This window comes from Aulostomus chinensis, chromosome 13 (genome assembly GCF_037954235.1).
Source record: "Aulostomus chinensis isolate RoL2024-O1b breed Wild chromosome 13, RoL_Achi_v1.0, whole genome shotgun sequence".
Lineage (NCBI taxonomy): Eukaryota > Metazoa > Chordata > Actinopteri > Syngnathiformes > Aulostomidae > Aulostomus > Aulostomus chinensis.
The window spans coordinates 5180342-5200453 of NC_141332.1; the positions used below are offsets into that span (position 1 = coordinate 5180342).

At 43.0% G+C, this 20112-nt stretch overlaps 1 protein-coding gene and 1 long non-coding RNA gene across 2 annotated transcripts; one reads left to right on the plus strand and one right to left on the minus strand.

Moving 5' to 3' along the window:
* Positions 1–4446: 4446 nt before the first annotated feature.
* On the minus strand, positions 4447–10801 carry LOC147250652 (uncharacterized). Its single transcript, XM_086222507.1, has 11 exons — positions 10744–10801; positions 10088–10151; positions 9666–9763; positions 9368–9502; positions 9000–9148; positions 8758–8898; positions 8579–8672; positions 8325–8439; positions 7953–8162; positions 7694–7877; positions 4447–7391 (listed from the first exon to the last, which is right to left on the minus strand). The coding sequence occupies exons 3-8, from the start codon at positions 9757–9759 to the stop codon at positions 8426–8428; spliced, it is 627 nt and encodes a 208-aa protein (XP_086078633.1). The 5' UTR covers positions 9760–9763; positions 10088–10151; positions 10744–10801; the 3' UTR covers positions 4447–7391; positions 7694–7877; positions 7953–8162; positions 8325–8425.
* On the plus strand, positions 9964–13968 carry LOC147250653 (uncharacterized). Its single transcript, XR_015119009.1, has 3 exons — positions 9964–10007; positions 10102–10175; positions 13938–13968. It is a non-coding gene; the product is annotated as an uncharacterized LOC147250653 (long non-coding RNA).
* Positions 13969–20112: the final 6144 nt, after the last annotated feature.

The following is a 20112-nucleotide window of genomic DNA, read 5'->3' on the forward strand; positions in this document are numbered from 1 at the left end:
TTCTCTCCTCCACGTGGTGCATTTTCAATGACGCCAGCAGCAAACCTTCCCAGCGGATGTCTTCGTCATGTGTTGGACTGACTGTTTTTGTTAACGGTTTAATGAGCTGAGCATTTCAGGGACTTCAGTGACGTTTAGCAGCAAACGTGCAGTGATGAACTGGACAGGACCTCTCCGGAGTCCAACATTTAGCTCCTAAAATAGATCATTTCAGCAGCTCTGGTCCAGCTCACGACGACCCCAAACCAGGCTGTCACCCATACTGTTACAAACATATGATACGTCAATAGCGTCACATCTCTGTGGTTCCACTGTAACCGTTCACCTTCATGCACTTCAAGTGGTCTGAGAGAACATGAGACTTCTGCACCTCCTCCAGGCTCTGTTGACGTGACCAATCAGGAGCCCAGAGAGACGGCGCTCATATTGGCTGTACCTCTGAGCGGCTGCGCATGCCCGACGCCGTGGTGGGGGGTTTGAATCAGTGATGGAAATCTCACAAGAAAGATGCTGCCGTAGCAACAACCACTCACACACAGAAGCACCTAAATGGGGATGAAAACAGGCACTGCCGCAGACTCCACAACCTTCTTGCTGGGAGGTGACGGTGCTGACCACTGCTCCACCGTGCCACCCATAAGTGAGACCATTTATTATTGTTTGTCTTTCTCAGACATTTATTCTACCTGCAATCTTTGAAACTGGAGTGAATATGGACGATAAAAATCCACCAGTAACAACTGTTGTCTGCAGATGATGGATGTGAGGATGAGGGCTAATCAGAACCACTGACTCAGGATCTGACTCAAACCTATGCTAACGCTGAACAAAGAAGTTTGAAACCAGCACCAGGAGAAACACACACACACACACACACATAAATGTGTGTCAGGTAATCAGACAGGACACTTTTTGCTCTGCACCTCCATTATTTTTCCTCTTCTAACCCAACTAGGTTCAGCTGTGCTGTGGTGGTCAGCAGGGCTGCTGCCTCCACAGACAGACAGCCGCCTGCCTGTGCTGCTGCTCGTCCACTGGGAAGAGATGAGACCCAACAGTCCCAACAGAACTGTTTTTTTCTGCCGTGTTAGACATCGATCCTCTCTTTCAGCAGCTGTTCTTGGTGCTGTCTGCGCACATCTATGCTCCACAGAATGGGAAGGAGGATTTCTTTCTTAAATTATGCTTCAGGCAATTAAAAAAGTTAAATGAGCAACATCCATAGAGCCAATCACTGATCTGCAGCTACACGGGTGGGGTTGGAGGTGAAAAGAGAAAAGCTTGACTGTTATTTAGAAACTGTATCACCTGATTTGTTTCATCAAGACTGAGTCTGTTCAGGGAGCAAAATACAAAGAAAGAGTTGGCACTATTAATTATGTATATATATATATATATATATATATATAGAGAGAGAGAGAGAGAGAGAGAGAGAGAGATACGTAGATAGGTGGATGGATATTGTATCAGCTAAAAATATAGAAATAGTAAAAGGAAAATAATATATAAAAGCAATGTATGCACATAAACCTTGAAGTTGAATTTCAAAAGAAAACAACCTTCATTCCCAATGTTCCATTAAAGGGCATTTGAAATGATGGGAGGGTTCTGGTGCAGTCTGAATGTATTCTGCCTGTTGTTCCACTTGTGAGGAGAGTATATTTGAAAGTCAATTTCAGATCTCAGTACTAATAGGATGATTTTCAAGTGTCAATCTCGGGTCCTGGTGTGCTGTTGAACTGAAGTCTTCCAAGGAGAGCTTTTCAGCTGCTCTGTGAGGGGAGACCCCCTCCCATAAGAAAGAGTTCGCCCATGTTTTTGAAGCATGGCTTGGGCTTGGCTGGAATTTCTATCACTTTAAATAATAAAATAGTAATTATTTTTAGGAATTCCACTGAATAAGTCAGTCTTTGAAAATAATTGTGTTATTTTTGCATCTAAATTACATTCTCATCGTTCCATCAGTTTTTTTTCGACGGACTACAAGTCAAGCATAATAGTATATTTTAAACAGTTAAATCTTAAAAAAAAACTTTTGAAAATCTCTGCTATGAATATGCTTTTTTAACATATGAGTTCTTTTACTGTTATCAAAAAGAATTCTGCTCTTGAATTGAAGTACAAACAGCCTGAGATTGTACTGAAGCTTTGCATGTATCATATATGTGGCGTGTCAGCCACTTGTGGTCGTCTAGTGGCCTCCGTCATGGCGTCTCCTGTCACTGCAGGCGATCAGATTAGTAAACAAACACATGTTGTGGGTGCTTGATCTGATCCAAGCGGTTCGACCATACAACACATGGCGTAAGTGGCATAAGCACTGAGTGGTTCAGCGAGCAGATGGCTCAACCTTTCATCGCGTAGACGCTGCATATGCAGGCAAGCTGCAAGAGCTTTCTGCAGTCGCACTTCCCCAAAACAACTTCAGTCTGGTTTATTTTGTACGATGTGAAATCAAAAAGGTGTCAGCTGCAGTCGAGTGCACGTAGAAAGAGACAAACAATTCGCTCAAATGTGAAAAACTGAACTGATTTAGTCCCTTTAATCCTTTAATTTTATCACTATATTTTATTGTTGCTTTTATGTTTTCATTATTTTATTCTACTTTTTTATTAGCTCTTGAACTTTTAGATTTTATATATATATATTTTATGTCATTCTGATATTTAAATATTATTGTAATTTCTGTTCTTTCATATTCTACCTTCTTTTAGTCTTTTAGTTTTTAGCTCCAGTGTTTCCTGGTCGCCCTCCACACTGGGAGGCGTGTCTGGTTCGCCCGCGGGGGCGTCGTCCTTCGGATCGTCCAGGCTGGAGAGCTGGGGGGCTCTGCATGATATGTGGGGGTCTCAGTGGCGGCACTCCCTGTGGTTGTGGGCTGTGGCACCTCCCGGTGAGGACGGCTCCCATAGGTGGTCTTTCCTCACTAGGATTTTCAGTGCCCTGCCATGTTCCTACTGACAGTCAGTGTGTGGTTGTGTGTATGCGTGTGTGTGTGTGGGGGGGGGGGGGGGTGCATGCATGTATGTGGTCATGTGGGTTGGAAGGCCGGGTTCTTAACATTTATTGAATTGTTTTATCCATCCATCCATTGTCATCTTCTGCTTATTCCTACACATTAAGGGTCGCGGGGGGGGTGGAGCCTATCCCAGCGTCAACAGGCGAGAGGCGGGGTTCACCCTGGACAGGTCACCAGTCCATGGCAGGGCCAACACATATAGACTGACAACCATTGGCTCTCCCAGCCACGCCTACGGTCAATTTAGAGTCTGGATTAACCTGGTCCCTCTTGATGTCTTTGGACTGTGGAGGAAGCTGGAGTACCAGAGAGAACCCAGCAGGAACAGGGAGAACATGGAGACTCACACAGAAAGATCGCGTGCTCCAGCCGGGACTCGAACCTGGAACCTTCTTGCTGTGAGGCCACAGTGCTGACCACTGCACCACCGCGCCGCCCTATTGTTTTATATTTTATTTAATGTTGCCTGTTTTTCTTTTATTTCTGTGAAGCACTTTGTGTTGCAATTTCTGTATGACAAGTGCTGTATAAATATAAATAAACTAAACTAAACTAAAAATATGCAACACCAGTGCCGGTGGTTGTGTGGCACATAAACTGCAGATCCAAACAGACAATCCTCCCCCAAACCTGGACTGGCTGACCTCCCCTGAGGCTTGATCAGCATGTACACTCTGTGCATGTGCGCTCTAATGATCCGCACCAACACATGTAAACTTTCCAAAAGAATTATTTCCTCTGATGTAGAGACACGCACCCGCACGCCGTGAGGACATTCCCAGAAGATTCCTGTATGTCTGAGTGCTTAATAATTCTATGAGGCATCTGTGCATCGTGCAGTATTTGACAGCAACAAATACCATGGGATATTGAGGCTGCATTTATAAGTCTGGATAAGATGTAAATAATCAAGCTACGCAGCTCTGCCACGCGTGAAATCGTGTACACAGCAAAAACTGGAGTGTTGATTCAACTCCCAGAGTTGATTGTAACACTTTTTCAGGGTTTATATAGGTCCACACTCTACAGAGTTAAATTAACCCTTTCAAAATAGTTAATTATTTAACACTGTGTCAGAGGTCCTTCTTTAACTCAGCAAACAGGGTTGAATTAACACTGAGCGATTTATAATAACACTGAGTAAGGGTCCCTTTTTAACGCACTAAACTGGGTTGAATTAACATCAAGGGATTTATCGTCAACACTATTTCAGTTCCTTTTTAACTCATTTAACTGGGTTAAATTAACACTACACAGTTTGAAAATAACTACTTTTACTTACTTTTTTTATTGACAGTAGGTAGTTCTGACCCCCATAATGTATATAATAATTGAATATAACTTTTGATACAGTTAAAATGACAGAATAATTCCAAGAAAAAAGCATGTGTTTTCAAAAACGTTTATTTAACGTTTTTCTGCCAGGCAGTCACTTAAAACATCATACATGATGGTAAAATGAACAAACTTTCATCTGCAGCAGCATGGCAGCTTCGGATGTCAAATGGTTTGTGACACTTCAGTTCAGTGTCTTTATCACACACACCTTTCCTCTGTTCGTGAAACTCTGAAGGCATGGTGACGTTCATCAAAGTTCTCTGCAAAGAGCTTGTGTGTCAACAGAAAAATGTCATCTTCAACCAAAAGTACATCAAGTACTTGACAAAAGACTGGCATGCCTTCCTCCATTAAACTGCAAACAACAAGTGCAGCTTTGCACTCCACACCATCAACTTGAACCCAACTTGTTGAGAAACCATCTTTTGACAACATTTCAAGCATTTCACTGTTGACCACATTTTCATCTTCTAAAGGAAATGATTTAATTGGCCCATATTCCTTCTGTTTGAGATGGAAGGTTTGCCAGTGATAAGCAATGGCCATCTGATGCTTCTTAGCCAGTGATTTGGTTATGTTTTTGAAATAATCTTTTAAACATCTTGTTTTTAAGCCTCAAATCTCATGCGCCAGACATACAACAATGGGTCAATTTCCCTAATAGAAGACGGACAGTGAATCATGAAATGATGCTTGGGTATCAGGTTTCCGTGTGGACACAAGTGCTTAAATAGTTTGTGGTGGTCAACAATCAAATCTTTAAAAACACAGTCATACCCAGAGTGAGAGAAGGTGAAAAAACTACGTTCATTATCTGAAGTAACAGTGGTAACAAATCCCAGTGTCTCTCCCCTGCAGGAATAATGTCACCAAACAAAAGCGGGATGTTTTTCGCAAGACATAATGTCTGGATGGAGTTCAAACCAATGCCATTGCCAGCGCCATCCAACATGATTTTAGTGGGGCGTTTTTTTTTTTGGTTCTAAAAAAACCACAGTCAAAACCATAAATCCTAGAGAGCAAATTCTCCTCCGATATGAAGTGTTTTATGAGAGATTCAAATAGCAAGTTGATCTCATACTGAGCCACACCTTCAAGAAGGTCGTGCATTATAACAAACGAGTAGTTACTGCAAACATGGAGCTCCTGCAATCAATTGAGTGCAGAGTTTCTTTTCAAGCCCTACAGTGACTTCAACTGAGGATTTTCCTAAAGAGACTGGCAATGCATGTCGAGCATACCTTTTCCACGAAGAATCGCTTTAGGATCATCCTCAGTGTACACCATTCACCTCTCTCAATCAAGCAAAGGCGACAGAAATGACGGCTACCGAATGACTCGTTAAAACCAAGAATTGAGTGCATCCCTAGATTGTCTCCAGGGATCTGTGAGATAGCACCATATACCTGCTCATCACACAATGGAGGACTTAGCCCCGGGCTTTCCAGTTGTTTTAAATCATGCATCAGTGGTTCCAGTAAAACATCAAAACCATACTTCTGCAGATCTGGTGTGTGGAAAAGTGATACTAAATGGATGTTCATTAAAATCAAATTCAATTTTGGAGGAAGATTTCTTACAATAAAATAAATGCAGCCGATTTTGTGAATTCCGCGTTTTGAGCCAAGAGGATTGGCTGTTTCAAAATCATCACAGTATAGCTGAATTTGTAATGCATGCCTTTTGTCTGAAAATAAGGGCTGAGTTTTAAAGTAACTTCCGTCACAAAAGTCACGACAGGCATCAGGCTCTGAGCTACACACTCTTTAGCAAAGCACAAATCTCTGGATTTCTACACATGAACTTCAAGGATTCCAAAATGGGTACATAGATAAAAGTATCCTTTACAGGTACTTGATCATAAGTACCGGATTTCTGATTACGCCTGGTGTCATATCTCACTCCAAGTGTTATTTCTCTAGGCTCTACAACTCCCCATTTGAGGTTAAAGTATTTATTCCGTTTCCATTCTGTATTCAGATTGGTGAAAGGGTTTTCAAATGTTTCAGAACATTGATTATGGCACAGGTATGTTGGGGTCGGTTGTGGGTAAAGCAGAAATAATGGCCTGCTTCGCCTCTGAGCGAATCTCACTCGTTAATTCCTCCAAATCTCCTACAAGCGAAGATACCTAACTGTTGGAAATGCCACTACCTTGCAGTTTGGCCACGATGGATGCACACATTTGTTTGGATAAATCCCTGGTAAGACCTGAAACACTGCACTCTGGAACATGGGGAGAACTAGACACTGGAAGAATACTGGGTGGACTTTGAGGAAGATGTGAGGAATCAAACTGGTCCTCCAAAGCATGCGACACTGGATCACTAGAGGAACAAGCAGCAGCTGATGTTTGAGCAATTTGCTCAACATTGCTGTGAACAGTAATGAGATGCTTCCTAAAGCCTGTATAAGTTTGAAACTGAAGCCTGCAGCTTGGCTGACAACAGAACAACTTGAACTTGGTCCGGGATAATAACCATGTTCACCTCTTAAATGTGAAATCAACTGCTGACTGCTGGGATAAACTTTCTTACACAAAAAACATGTCAGCATTTTGCTAACAATGCCCTCAAGAGACTGCCTCGCCTTTAACTTAGGGGTGTGAGAAGTACTTCCTGGTTAAGGAGTTTGGCTCTCATGTCTCGAACTCTTGGGGATTCCTTCATTTTCCCCATATCAATATTGTAAACTGTTGTCAGCAGAAAGGTGTAGAAATTCACAAGTGCACCATCATAAGACACACTGAACACAAAATGAGCTTTAAAAAGCTCATCAAATGCCCCAAGGGAGCGGTTTGCCTGACAGGGGATGAGACGCTTGTCCACGGAGATGTAGAAGCTGTCGATGTTCCTCTTCTGGCGCCCAACTGCTAGGAGGTAGGGCTGCTGGCTCTGCTGATTCATAAGATGCTAAGTTTCTCTAAGTTTCTCAACTGCATCAGAAGCGCTGATTTTGGGATTCTTCGGACCCCCTGGTGGTGGCGGAAGGAGATGTAACAGCAACAAGAGGGAGGCCATCTCTTGGTCATAGGCTATGAACAAAGTCCCGAGAATTAATTAACTGCAAATACGTCGAAATGTATTCTTTGAGTTTGAATTAGAACAAGATTAGAATCAAGAGCATTTATAGGGTTAGGGTTATAAGGCAGTATACTTGATGATCTTGTAAGTCATTCACCTTTTTTCAAATTCATAAAAAGAATAAATTGAGATACATAGAGCAAACAATTGAGGTCAAGTAAAAAAATTAAAAAAATCAATTGGGCTTCATTAATTAGTCACAAGACTATTGAACTGCAAATGCTTATAGCAAATTCTATACAGCAAAACTCACTTGTCGCCTCGTCGAGATCACTTCCTGGTGGACGCTCTGCTGACTGCACCAACTGACGTAACTCTGGTGTTGAGGTGAGCTGCTTGGCCTCTTTGACGACGTTACACCTGAAGATTGGATCCCATTTCTGAAGCAGCCTGGTGGATACCTCATCATCAAACAGCAGCATGAAATCTTGATTCACCTGTAAGAAAGAAAATATAGTGCTACCTCATTCAGCACAAATTTTCAAGTCATTAACATACCACTGCATACTTACCAATCCTTTCGTATCCAGGAATCTTGGGAAGATGGACAGGATATCAAGACTTTTGTCTGGGTCATTGATAAGCTTCTGACGATGCTGAAAGGTCTCTCTCATCTTCTGGAGATTTAAGGCAGTGTCTGTTGAATGTTTGAGCAAAGAGATGGCTTCCTGGCAAGCATCCCCGTCAAGCTGCTTTTCAACAATTGTGGACCTTTGGGCCTCCTGAAAAAAGCACACAAAACACACTTTAAATAAAATAAGCCATAGGTGCTGATCAGACAGCTAAATAAAAATAGAATAGTATTAGTTACAATGAGTAATCAATGTTAAAAAATTAAATGTTAATGAGAACATTATCTAGTTTGTGGACAGTTACTTTCTTACCTCCTCCTGGAGTGGGGCTACGTGGAGGTGCAGCTCCTCGTCGAATCTTTCTCTGGATCGTCTTCAGACGCCAAGAAATGTATCCTGTGCTGCTTGCAGCGTCATAGAAGTGCTCCTAAAATGGAAATACTTTCACAATTGATGCGTTATCAAACTCATACGAAATCTAAGAATTCAAATGTCAACGTAATCACCCCAAACCCAACAACCTTAAATATGAAGATAATGTAAACAACAATCATGACTCCACATACGTAGCCCTTCTTGGAGTATGGGTCTTTGAGGGACGGGAACAGTGTCACTATCCCGAGAGCGTACTCTTCTCGAACCGCTTTGGTGGGGAGGTGCCTGAAAAGAAAGATCAAATTGGCATCCTTATGTAACAGCTAAGCAGTTACTTTTTTTTGAAAGAGTGTACACAAATAGGACACACCTGCCCGTGTTTGTCAATCATGTGGGCCGCTATTATATTGACCATTTTTCTTCTGGTAGCATCTGTTAGAGTTTGTGTCGTGTGATATTCTTCGAGGACCTCTTCACCACCTGAACTTGTTCCAAGTACAGCTTCGATAAACTTAAGAGAAAAAAAAGCCAAATTAAACAGCATTTCTAGAGATTAAGAATGACAAATGTGGACATGTAAAGAAATTTGTGAGAACTGAGCTTTGTTGCAACCTTTTTAGCAGATGCTGCATCAGTTGTGCCCTCAACTCTTGGTTTCTTCCTAGGGACCTCATCCAGAAGTACAGTAGATGCACTTGCACTTGAACTGAAGCTCGAGTCAGACCACTCAGATACAGAGGACGAGGAGCAATCAGAAAACTCTAAAAGGAAAACAACAACAAAAAAGAGCTACTTTGTTGTGTGTGGTGTAGAAAAGGTACTGTGGCCCCGGGTTTTGCATTGCAAAAGTGAATTACATTAATTCCACATGATTCTCCAGATTTATTATTCTGTATACTAATAGATTTGTGGAAAAAAATACAGGTTACACAATTTGACATTGGATTGCGTCGTGTATTTGACCCCTTTACATTTCTCACCATCATTTGAGAAAACTGTTAGAACCACACTGCCTCGGCTGACAAGGTCACTGAAAATGTCTTCATCAACTTCTGTCCCTGTCGCATCTTTGTACATTACTTTTGCATCAGGCGGCAGGCAAAATCTCTCGATGACTGGAAAACGTAAGATACATCTGAGTGCACCCTTTAAACCAGCACTGCTCTTGCTTCACAAATGACTTCACATTCAGTAAATTAAATTGATTAATCCACCACTGTGGATAAAATCCCCTACACAAAATTAATTTCCTCTTCAGTGCAAATTTTAAAAACATACCTTTTTCATGGAACCGTATGAAATCAAACCGTCCATCGACCTCATCCAACTTCACATACTTCTGCTGTTGGCAGTACCGAACCTGGACCAGCATTTTGCTGAGACATACATTTTTATTTTTTTTAAATTGACAGAGTGATATGCATTTGATAGTAAACAACTGAATTTATGCTAAAATTAAGAAAAACATGACAAAAAACAAACAATCAAAAATGATAAACAAGCCAGTATTGGCCATGCTATACACTGAAAGCAGTATTGAAGCTTTTCTGTCTGTCATCAGCTGGAGAGGCTGAATGTGTGAACCATGCTGTCTGCTAATGGTGTCCACAAGATGTTCAGGTGAGCCTTCCTTAAAAGAGCAGGAAATGATCTGAAAGAGTGGGCATGCTGAGACATCGAACATTACTATTCAGACTCACCTCCTTCACTCCAGGATTCCCAGCTGACAACTCACTTTGAAGATGAAGAGCAACACCATTTGACCTAAACAGAAGTGGATTATAATTAGTGAGCACAGTATTTATTTACCTCTGTAATGTGGTGTAGTGATTGAGTGAAGCTAGGTTGTAGGGCAGTTTTATGATAGAGAAATTGCTTCAGATAAGCTCAATATTTTAGCTAGGAACAAACCGATTTTGACTAATTGAAGAGTGAAAATTTATCTTTCTAACATACCAAACACTGGTTTTCTAGGTGACTTATTTGCCAAGGTATAGAAGGAAGAAACAATGTCGGAGATTTGACCTAGGACCATAGCCCAAAACTAGTTTTGACCGTTATACAACATGAAGCTTGAACATGAAGCTTTGTTAAAATGTTACACAACTTCAAACATACACAAGACTTGGTAAATTGTAATGAACAACGTAGGGAACCGCGTGTTAAAGTTGAACTGTTAGCTAGCATTAACAGTTATTTTAAAAAATCAACTAACGTTAGCCAATGCTAACGTCAGCTAACACATTAGCTGTCCAGTTACTGAACTTCAGTACCGTGACACAAAAGCTTAGCAACATATTCTCCATTTATATTTCATTTTATATATGTCATTTCATTTAATATTCAGTATACTTACCGTCTGTCTTCTGTGTAAAAAACCTCTTCCCAACACTGAGACCAGCAGCACATGGACATCGCAGCAGATTAATTGACTAATTGAAGCACATGGTGAGGCCAGGCTAGAAGGTAGAAGCACTAACACACGGGTTTACCTGGGCCGAAGTCCAGGGGCTTACCAATTAACTCTGTAGAGATGTAATTGATCTCCTCTTTACATCTCTACAGAGTTAATTTGCTCTGTTAAATAACTCCAACACTGAACACTATTTAAATCAGAATGTGTCAAAATGACACTTGGAGAGTGGAAATCAACTCTGACATGTTTAACCCTGGAATTTCAACACTCCAATTTTTGCTGTGTACAATGAGTGGGAGTTCATGTGCGACGTCGGTCCAGAGCTGGGAGAGCTCCTGGGAGAGCACCAGGATGCACACTTGTGGCTCATTTAGAAGGCAAGTTTACTTACCGTAGAAAACATGATTATGTTCGACAGACTCCAGAAATAGTTGACTCATCTTGATATTGTAGATGATGTCAGAGCGAGCCAGCGCATCTCCACTGCCAGGCTCATGCAGCCGATGATCCGGCGCTGCTGGCTGAGTCCCCCCGTTGTATTTTAATTTCTTGATGATGCAGTCGGAAACAGTGGGAGCAGTAAATCTCTAGGCTACATTCATGTGATAATGCTGGTGAGGCGATGGAGCCTCTTCTGGTGAAGCGTCCCCTCATGCTGTGCATCCCACACAGAAACAGCAGGATTCAATGACTGTAGAAACATGAACCACAGCCTGACAAAAACCAGCATTTAAATATGTTCACATTTTAGGGAGTATAATTAACATTCTCCTCATTCATTTAGTATTATTTCACCCACTCAAACCAATCTGCCATTAATCAGAGTTGCTTTGTGACTAAATCCACCCTCTCAGTGATTAACTGCATCCCATCGGGAGGAAAAGCTACTTTTTCCAAAGTTAAAGTTTCCACCAAGCTCCGTCTTCACTGATGTAGTTTTCCTGTCAGGCCAGCAAATCGGCATACGTGTGTGTAGATGTGGACAATACGATGTTGTGTCAAATTAATTCATGAAACATGGACTTGATACAGAACAGCATCCAAATCGATGCAGTTAACTAGATACTCTACTCAGCAAATGACATCATCAATAAGGCAAAATTAGTCATGAAAAGCAGTGCTAATTGTTCCAGGCTGCAGAAAACTGATTACTGAAACTCAGTTCCTATCCGTCAGATGTGTTCATTTATCATGTCTTTGGTCCCTGATCACACAGCAAACCCAGGCGGCAGGACGTTCAATCATTACAGCCCAGTAACAGACAAACCGTGAGCGTGGTGTAGGCGGGGCTAATGGGCCTGGGCCACTTTCACAATTGGACAATCCTTAATGACACATTTTTATTTTTTTAGATAACTTTATTATCCATTACATTTGAATGAATCGGAAATTGCCCTCATAACTGAGAGGAAACAGCACACAAGGAGGCATAGAAAGTAAGGGCAGTTAAAAGCAATACTCATACTTAAAGTGCAGAAAGCATAAAGTTAATTTCCTCTGGCAGCAGCGTTCATGAGCTGTAGGACAGGAAGTTATTTTAACAAATCCCTGTGTAGAATGGCACAAATGTTTTTTGTACCTTTTTGCTGGCAAAATGAGACCTTGATTTCTCTGCCAGATGGCAACAACTGGAACAATGAGTAAAGAGAAGTTGGAGGTGTGTGTGTGTGTGTGTGTGGGGGGGGGGGGGGGGGTAGACCTGGACCCGCTGCATAAGTTTGAGTTTGTCTCCAATTATTTTACTGGCCTGGTTGACCAGCTGAGCGAGACGCAACTGTCTCCAAGTGGGAGGTTCTTGAACCAGGTGACAGTGCTAAAAGTGAGGAGGCTCAGTGAGTCTGGGTGTGTTGACTATGAATATATGGGAAACTGTTCCTATTACTAAGTAAATAAATGAAACCATTACTGTGTTGAAGCTTCCAGGTTCCTGGGGAGGGCCAGTGCTTCACCTTTTTATACCTGCGCTCACCTGACAGCTGAGTGTAGTGTCAGCAATGGTTCCCAGACATTTGGGCCCTTTCACACCTGCCTCCTTTGGTCCAGACGGTCAGACTTTTCTTTCTGATCCAAACTAAAGTTCCAGGTAAGGAAGCTCCCCTGACCATGGACCGGTCCTCCTAAAACTGTTGGGACTTGGTCCACTTCAAGTGGCCTCAAGTGGGCACAGGTGTGAAAGGAATCAGACCAAACAGAAGACATGAATGAAAATCATACAGTTTAATTGGTTCACACTCGAGAGTCATAACACTGAGACAGGAGGAGAAAGAGAGAGAGGAGGGGGGGGGGGGGCAGGTGGGGTTTGTTTTTGTGTTTTTTTACTCAAGTGCATAAATGGGAGTAAAACAGCAACTGAACACAATGTTGTAGCTGAACAGTTTTATGACACCACAGGTCCTTCTCACACAGACAACAGCGGATACAGTTGCAGCGTTGGCAGTGGAAACTGAGCAGGTTAATAACATAACTTACATGTCAATGCAGCAAAAAAGTGGAAAGCTGCAAGTGAAATGTTCCCTGGTGGTTTGAAGCTCGCTGGAGGACAAAATAAGATGGTGTTGCACACACAGCGTCATTAAAGAGGAGCCTGCGGTCTCTCTACTCTCACCACGTTATGTTTGTTTACACTGTTTGGTGCACTTGACAAAGTGACAGTGCGAAAGTAAACTGGACCAAACTGAAAATGCAAATTTGCAGCTTCCCCTTAAATGCAGCCGAGTTCTCCCTAAGCCAGAGTTAAACGACCTAAAGGAGGACCTGCTCCTAAAGGAAGGACCTGCTCCACTCCTGCGTTATTATCAGGGGTGAAGACAGGTCCTGAGCCACCTGCTCCCATCTTCCCCCGGTCAAGCCAGCTGCTGTGAAACCAGGTGGCAAGGTGATTGATGTGCTGAGAGCAGGAAGGGTCGTTGGCATCCTGCTGGCAGCCAACCAGGGCCGAGTGGTCTTCATACTGAGAGGTCTGACCTCATTTGTGTCCCTGTTCAGGACCGGCCAGTCTGAGAGGCTGTTATATATGTAGACAAGTTGGGGATCCACAAGACGACGCTGCTGCTGACATTCAGGTCACACAGGTGTCTCAGGACACATACAGTAAGTTTGAGATCTGAGACGCGTCTTACGTTTGCTCCACGCAGATGTGAAGGTGATGGGTCACAAAGCTTTCAGCTCCTGTGCGAGTGTCGTTTTGGGCACTGGGGTGACGGGTGGGGTCACCCGGGCCTGGATGAGCCTGATGCTGAGGAGCATCTGGAGAAGAGCGAGGATGAGAGATCTGTCCGATCCCTGGCTGCTGCTGCTGCTGCTGCTGCTGCTGGAGGAGGCTACAGGTTTGAGGAGGCTCACCCTTAGAACCAGTATTAGTATGAGTACAGTACATGTAGTATTCATATGAGTATTCTTAATATTGCACCAACGTTGACATCAACATTGCATTTGTTTTGTACTTGCTAGCACTTTAGATGATCATATGAAGCTGAAACTGATTGCTTGAGTGACCTGCAGTTGTTATTGATAGTTGTTGTTAGCCACTTTTTTGTGTCTCTTTTTGCTTAAAAGCTGCTCAGCAAAATAAAACAAGTACATTTCCCTTTTTTGGTGAACTATGCCTTTCAGCATGCAGATCAACTCCTTCTCCAGGTCTCTCATTTTGCACGTCCCCCTGCAGAAAGGCATTTCCTCCTGGTTTAAGTGGTGTTTTAGTCCTGAGCCATGGCTTAGTGTTAGAATAGATTCGAACAACAATCAGAAAGATACTGATAAAGCTGGTGATGCTGTCTGTAACAGTTCAGAATTACTGCTTCAGGATTACTGAGTACTTCAGGATTACCCGGTCACTGAGGAATCAGCCCCAATCAAAAATCAGAGAGGCCAGGGTCAAGGGTCACATGCATAATAATTTATGATGTTGGAATTCTGGACCAATCAGACTGACACACCAAAATCCTCCTGTGGCCTTGCATGGTGGTCGGGCACCACCATCTCTCAAATGTTTTGGTTTAGGTACCTTGAAAGTACTTGAATTTCATCCTTTAAAAGCGGAATGGTCCTTGTATATTGGTCTGAAGAACCATTTCTCATGAACTGGCAGTGTGATGCTCCATTCCCTCTCCTTTCAAGCCTGCGTTCATATTTTGATGGGTCATTTTTGTTCTCTGAGCATTTCTGCTTGAAACTCTCTGAGCTTGTTGTCGCTGTGTCTCGTTTTCAGGCAAGCAGTTGTATGGTTGCACAGTTAACCGCCTCAGCCTCCAACTGCCTGACTGCGTAGTGACAGCGGGACATTGCTGTTTTTAAGCTCAATCAGATTATAATAATAATAATTTGAAAACACTATAAGGGCACAAACCCTCATGATATTTTAATCCTGAGCACCCCAAAGAATCCATAGTGTTTTAAATGTGTGAAGAATCAGCCAACAATTGGGTTCCTGTCCAGTCTGCGCTGGTATGACACAGCCGACATTTACGGACATGAAAATGTCAGGGATTATTGGGTTTAAACCAAGATTATGACTCTGAGTAATATGCTGCACAGTCAATTCGATCACCAGACATTTCTGTGTTAGGAACGAGGGCATGAAGCTGCCCTGCAACGGACTGCCGACCCATCCAGGGTGAACCCCGCCTCTCGCCCAATGTCAGCTGGGAGGCTCTAGCCCCCCATAACCCTTAATGGATAAGTGGTAGAAAATGGATGGATGCCTGGATGGATGGATGGATGCCTGGATGCATGGATGCATGGATGGATGTCTGGATGGATGCCTGGATGCATGGATGGATGCCTGGATGGATGCATGGATGGATGCCTGGATGGATGCATGGATGGATGCCTAGATGCATGGATGGATGCCTGGATGGATGCATGGATGGATGCCTGGATGGATGCATGGATGGATGCCTGGATGCATGGATGGATGCCTGGATGGATGCCTGGATGGATGCATGGATGGATGCCTGGATGGATGCATGGATGGATGCCTGGATGCATGGATGGATGCCTGGATGGATGCCTGGATGGATGCCTGGATGGATGCCTGGATGGATGCCTGGATGCATGGATGGATGCCTGGATGGATGCATGGATGGATGCCTGGATGCATGGATGGATGCCTGGATGCATGGATGGCATGAAGCTAAGTCAACATCTGAGAGGAAACTGTTTATTTAACAAGAACGACTCAGGTAATGAGTCCTTGAGATCTCTGTTAGTCAGTATTTATGTTGTGATTTTAAAGCTTCTGACTTTAACGTCAGAATATGTGAGTGTGTGTGTGTGCGCGCGTGTGTGTGCGTGCGTTACCTCTGCTGCCCGAGCTGATTATGTGGCACTTAACCGCTGATTGGGTCTATTGCAGGTCTTATTAACACACATTACTGTCATGCTTTCCTTATGTGAATATTACACTCGACAGTTTGTCTGAAAACATCATCATCATCATCAACAATTGACTCAGGCAGTCAGATTAATGATGATATCTCATGAAGGAAAATGATTTTAGATGGCGTGAAGGACAACAGAGCTGCATGCCTGCGTGCATAAAGACGAGGACTAGGAGAGGAAGGTAGCGTGGAACTCTGGCGTGTACCTGTCGTGTCTCCATGTGTAGCACGTCTCAGACATCTGACTCTGTTGATTGTGTGTATTATGTATGTTTAAACACAATGATGTGTTGTTATCTAGACAGTGTGTGTGTTTAATTTGTCTGCATTACATGTGACTGATGTCTCTTCATGTGTAGATTGCAAATGCACTGGATGGATTATGAGATGTGTTTTTTTTTTCTTTTAATCGTGAGAATTTTAATTCCAAACCTTGTTTTATGTTTTATGGAATGCTAATCTTGTTCTATATTAATGTTAAAAATATGAAATAATGAATTTAATTATTATTATTAATTGTTCCCCCTCTAAGGGAAGGAAGGAGAGGGGTGTGTTAACCAATCAGAAACCGTTTGCAAATGTAATACCTGTATTCCAAGGATTATATGCAAATGTATAATCCACTTTCCTGGATTCAAATTCCAACACCATGTGCCAACACAGAAATTGCCTTTTTATTCCTTTATGCAAACCATGTGGCACTGTTATGATTGGAATATCTGGGTATTTTTTCGTATCAGCTGGACTCTCTGCGGCATATAATATGTGAAGAGGATACTATATAACAATTTAGATAAACTCAGTAAATTTCAGGTTCAGGGACCTCCCAAATTTAACTACACAGCACAAGTGTCTCACCAACATCGCTAACACATTGTCTCTGAGGTCCTCTGATAAAACCCAATAAAACTGAGGTGCTGGTTTGCTCCAGACCAGGTCTCCTCCCTCTGACACTGCAAACACTTTCATCCCAAGCTACATTTTGCCAAACACATGTGCATTTAGTCATGACACAACATGACGTAACTTCCTGGGCACCTATGGCCTCTGTGTGCATCCACATTCTCCTGTGCAGTGTTATGATCTGATGATGACAGCGTGTGCACACACACACAAACATGCACACACACACACCATGAATGCACAATGCACAAAAACACCTTAGATGCACAAACCATTTATGTTTGTGAAATCTTAAATTGATCAATCGTGCTATTGAGTTAAGCACTTTCCTGGTAGTGATGCTCAACATCTGGTTATTTGTTTGGCTGAATCTGTTCTGAGATCCAATTTCATGGTGGAGATGATTCAAAATAATTGCTGTGACTCTGGTTCATATACCGATGGAGCTGGAACTCATTAACCGGGAACCAAACTGTTAACACCCTGAATGATTGTTCGATATGTTAATGCATTGTTATTCATATAATTCTTCCTGGCAGCCCGGTGGAGCAGTGGTCCTCACTGTGACCCCCACCAAGAAGGTTGTGGGTGGAGCCCCGGCTGGAGCACGGGGTCTTTCTGTGTGAGTCTCCATGTTCTCCCTGTTCCTGCTGGGTTCTCTCTGGTACTCCAGCTTCCTCCACAGTCCAAAGACATCAAGAGGGGACCAGGTTAATCCAGACTCTAAATTGACCGTAGGTGTGGCTGGGAGAGCCAATGGTTGTCTGTCTCTATGTGTTGGCCCTGCCATGGACTGGTGACCTGTCCAGGGTGAACCCCGCCTCTCACCTGAAGGATGCTGGGATAGGCTCCACCCCCTTAACAGGATAAGCGGTAGAAAATGGATGGATGGCTGGACGGATGATTCTCCCATCAGCCCAATAAATAAATAAAACCCACTATTACATGTACTACTTTTTGCTCCTTCTAGTCTCAATTGGAAAGTTTGTCTTATCGTTTTTCATCCTCAAAAGAACAAACTTCTGTGAATACAAAGTCTATTTTTAAACGTGTTTGAGGGGTTAGAAAGTTGAGGTTTGATGGTGATTTCAAGGTCTGCACGATCCATGAGATTTTACTCTTTTATAAACAAATGTGATTCCAGCCGCCTGCCTGAATCTGCCCTCTGAAGGAGCAGCTCCGCCCCACTCCGTCCCTCAGTTAACTCGTATTTATTTATCTTGCTCAGCTTGAACATTTCCCAGCCTTGCAAATGTGAGGTTTTACTGCTCAGTTAATGTCCCTGTAAACTCAACTCCTCTGGCAGCTATTCTAAAGTCCCCAACAGCCTCTTCTTGATCCAGCAGTTGCGCTTTTGAGCTTCACGGTGTGTAATGTAGAACATGGCTTTTTTGTTCCACATTCATAGGTGAAAGCTCACATTTTCTCCGTGCTCATTGAAAAATGTGGTTTTAAGAGGCAGCCCTACAAGCAGGATTACACATCACACATATTTTGGAAGCAGATCCTGGTCCAAACACCACTGGACAGCTGGGTACAACTTCCTTACCACCAAACACAGAATTCCCCTTTCAGCAACCACCCCCCACCCCCCGTTGCCATTGACAAGAATTCCCTCTGCAGTGACAACCTCTAACAACCTATATTACATGCAGCATGTTAACTTGTTTTAAATGTGGGCAGTTGAGCTGTATCAAAGGAGAATTTCTGTCACTGATGAGATGAACAATAAAGTTTATCTCAACTTCAAAAACAGAAACTCAAGTATAACGTTGTCACCTTCTTAAAATACTGTCATTGCCTAAGTCATTTTTTAACATTTGTTTTTTGCCCCAATTATCCTTCTCCCTCGTATCTATTGCTTGATCTATAAAAGACCTTTTTCTTTTTGCTGTGTTTTCTTCTGGCTCCATGCTCGTCCTCCTTGATGCTGCGCACCCACCACCGATCCAACAAGGCCTTGATACTCGCTTTAGGCTTCCTGGTCTCAGCCTTTTGATGGACAGCTAAACTACCAAATCAGGTGCATTCTGGTTTCAGCTGTTGATCTACTGTTGTTGGTGTCTAAGGACAAGACAACAACACACCATGGTCAGATTCTATAAGTGCAGCAGGCGACGGGGCCAGTGAGCTGCCGGGATTAATATGATAGTATGACACCGTCCTGTCAGGATGGCTGTATTTTGACTTGGACTGCTGATTTTGCCGGGCTCATTATTTTCTATTTGTTTGAGCTAGTGTGTGTGTGTGTGTGTGTGTGTGTGTGTGTGTGTGTGTGTGTGTGTGTGTGTGTGTGTGTGTGTGTGTGTGTTGTATAGCTGAGTGTCTCTTCATTATGTTTTCATCTGAGCCTCCTTTCATCAAGGCCTTCACCTGAGGAGGGAATAATACTGGATAAGTATTGTTAAGTGTAAAAGAGGAGGCCAGGCCAAGGAGAAGAGGTGAAACCTGGTGACGGAGGGAGCATCCCTAATGGAAGGCGGCAGATTGTTCGAAAGGCGTGCAACAAAAGCTCTGTCACACCTCTATCTAAGTCTGGTGCGTGGGATGTGCAGGAGACCCATGGATCTAATTGACCTGGGAGCAGAGTGGTGGTGGATGAGCTCTGTCACAAAGGTGAGGCCAGGTTATTTTGGGCTTTAAAAACCATAAGTACAATTTTAAAATGTATTCTATGGTGAATGGGCTGCCAGTGGAGGGATGCTAAGATGGGAGTAATATGATCCTGCTTTCTGGAACCAGCCAGTGGCCTATCTGCAGAGTTCTGGACCAGCTGAAGGCAGAAGAGGAGAGATTGAGGGAGTCCCAGATAAAGAGAGTTACAGTAATCCAGCCATGATGTAATGAAAGTGTGGACTACTTTTTCCAGATCGTGAACTGATAAAGGAGTTTTCGTCTTAGCAATGACTCATAGCTGGTAAAAGTTGCTCCTGACTACCACAGCAAGTTGCTTTTCAAAGCAAAAATCTGAGTCAAAAATAACACACAGGTTTCTGGTGTGTGAAATACCTAGGTTGGGCATGAGTGG

Coding starts and splice junctions, on each gene's coding strand:
- LOC147250652 (XM_086222507.1), bottom strand. CDS start 9,759: ATGCTGGTCCAGGTTCGGTACTGCCAACAGCAGAAGTATGTGAAGTTG. Junction 9,503..9,665: donor CATACGGTTCCATGAAAAAG/GTATGTTTTTAA, acceptor TACGTTTTCCAG/TCATCGAGAGATTTTGCCTG. Junction 8,899..8,999: donor ATGCAGCATCTGCTAAAAAG/GTTGCAACAAAG, acceptor TTTTCTCTTAAG/TTTATCGAAGCTGTACTTGG.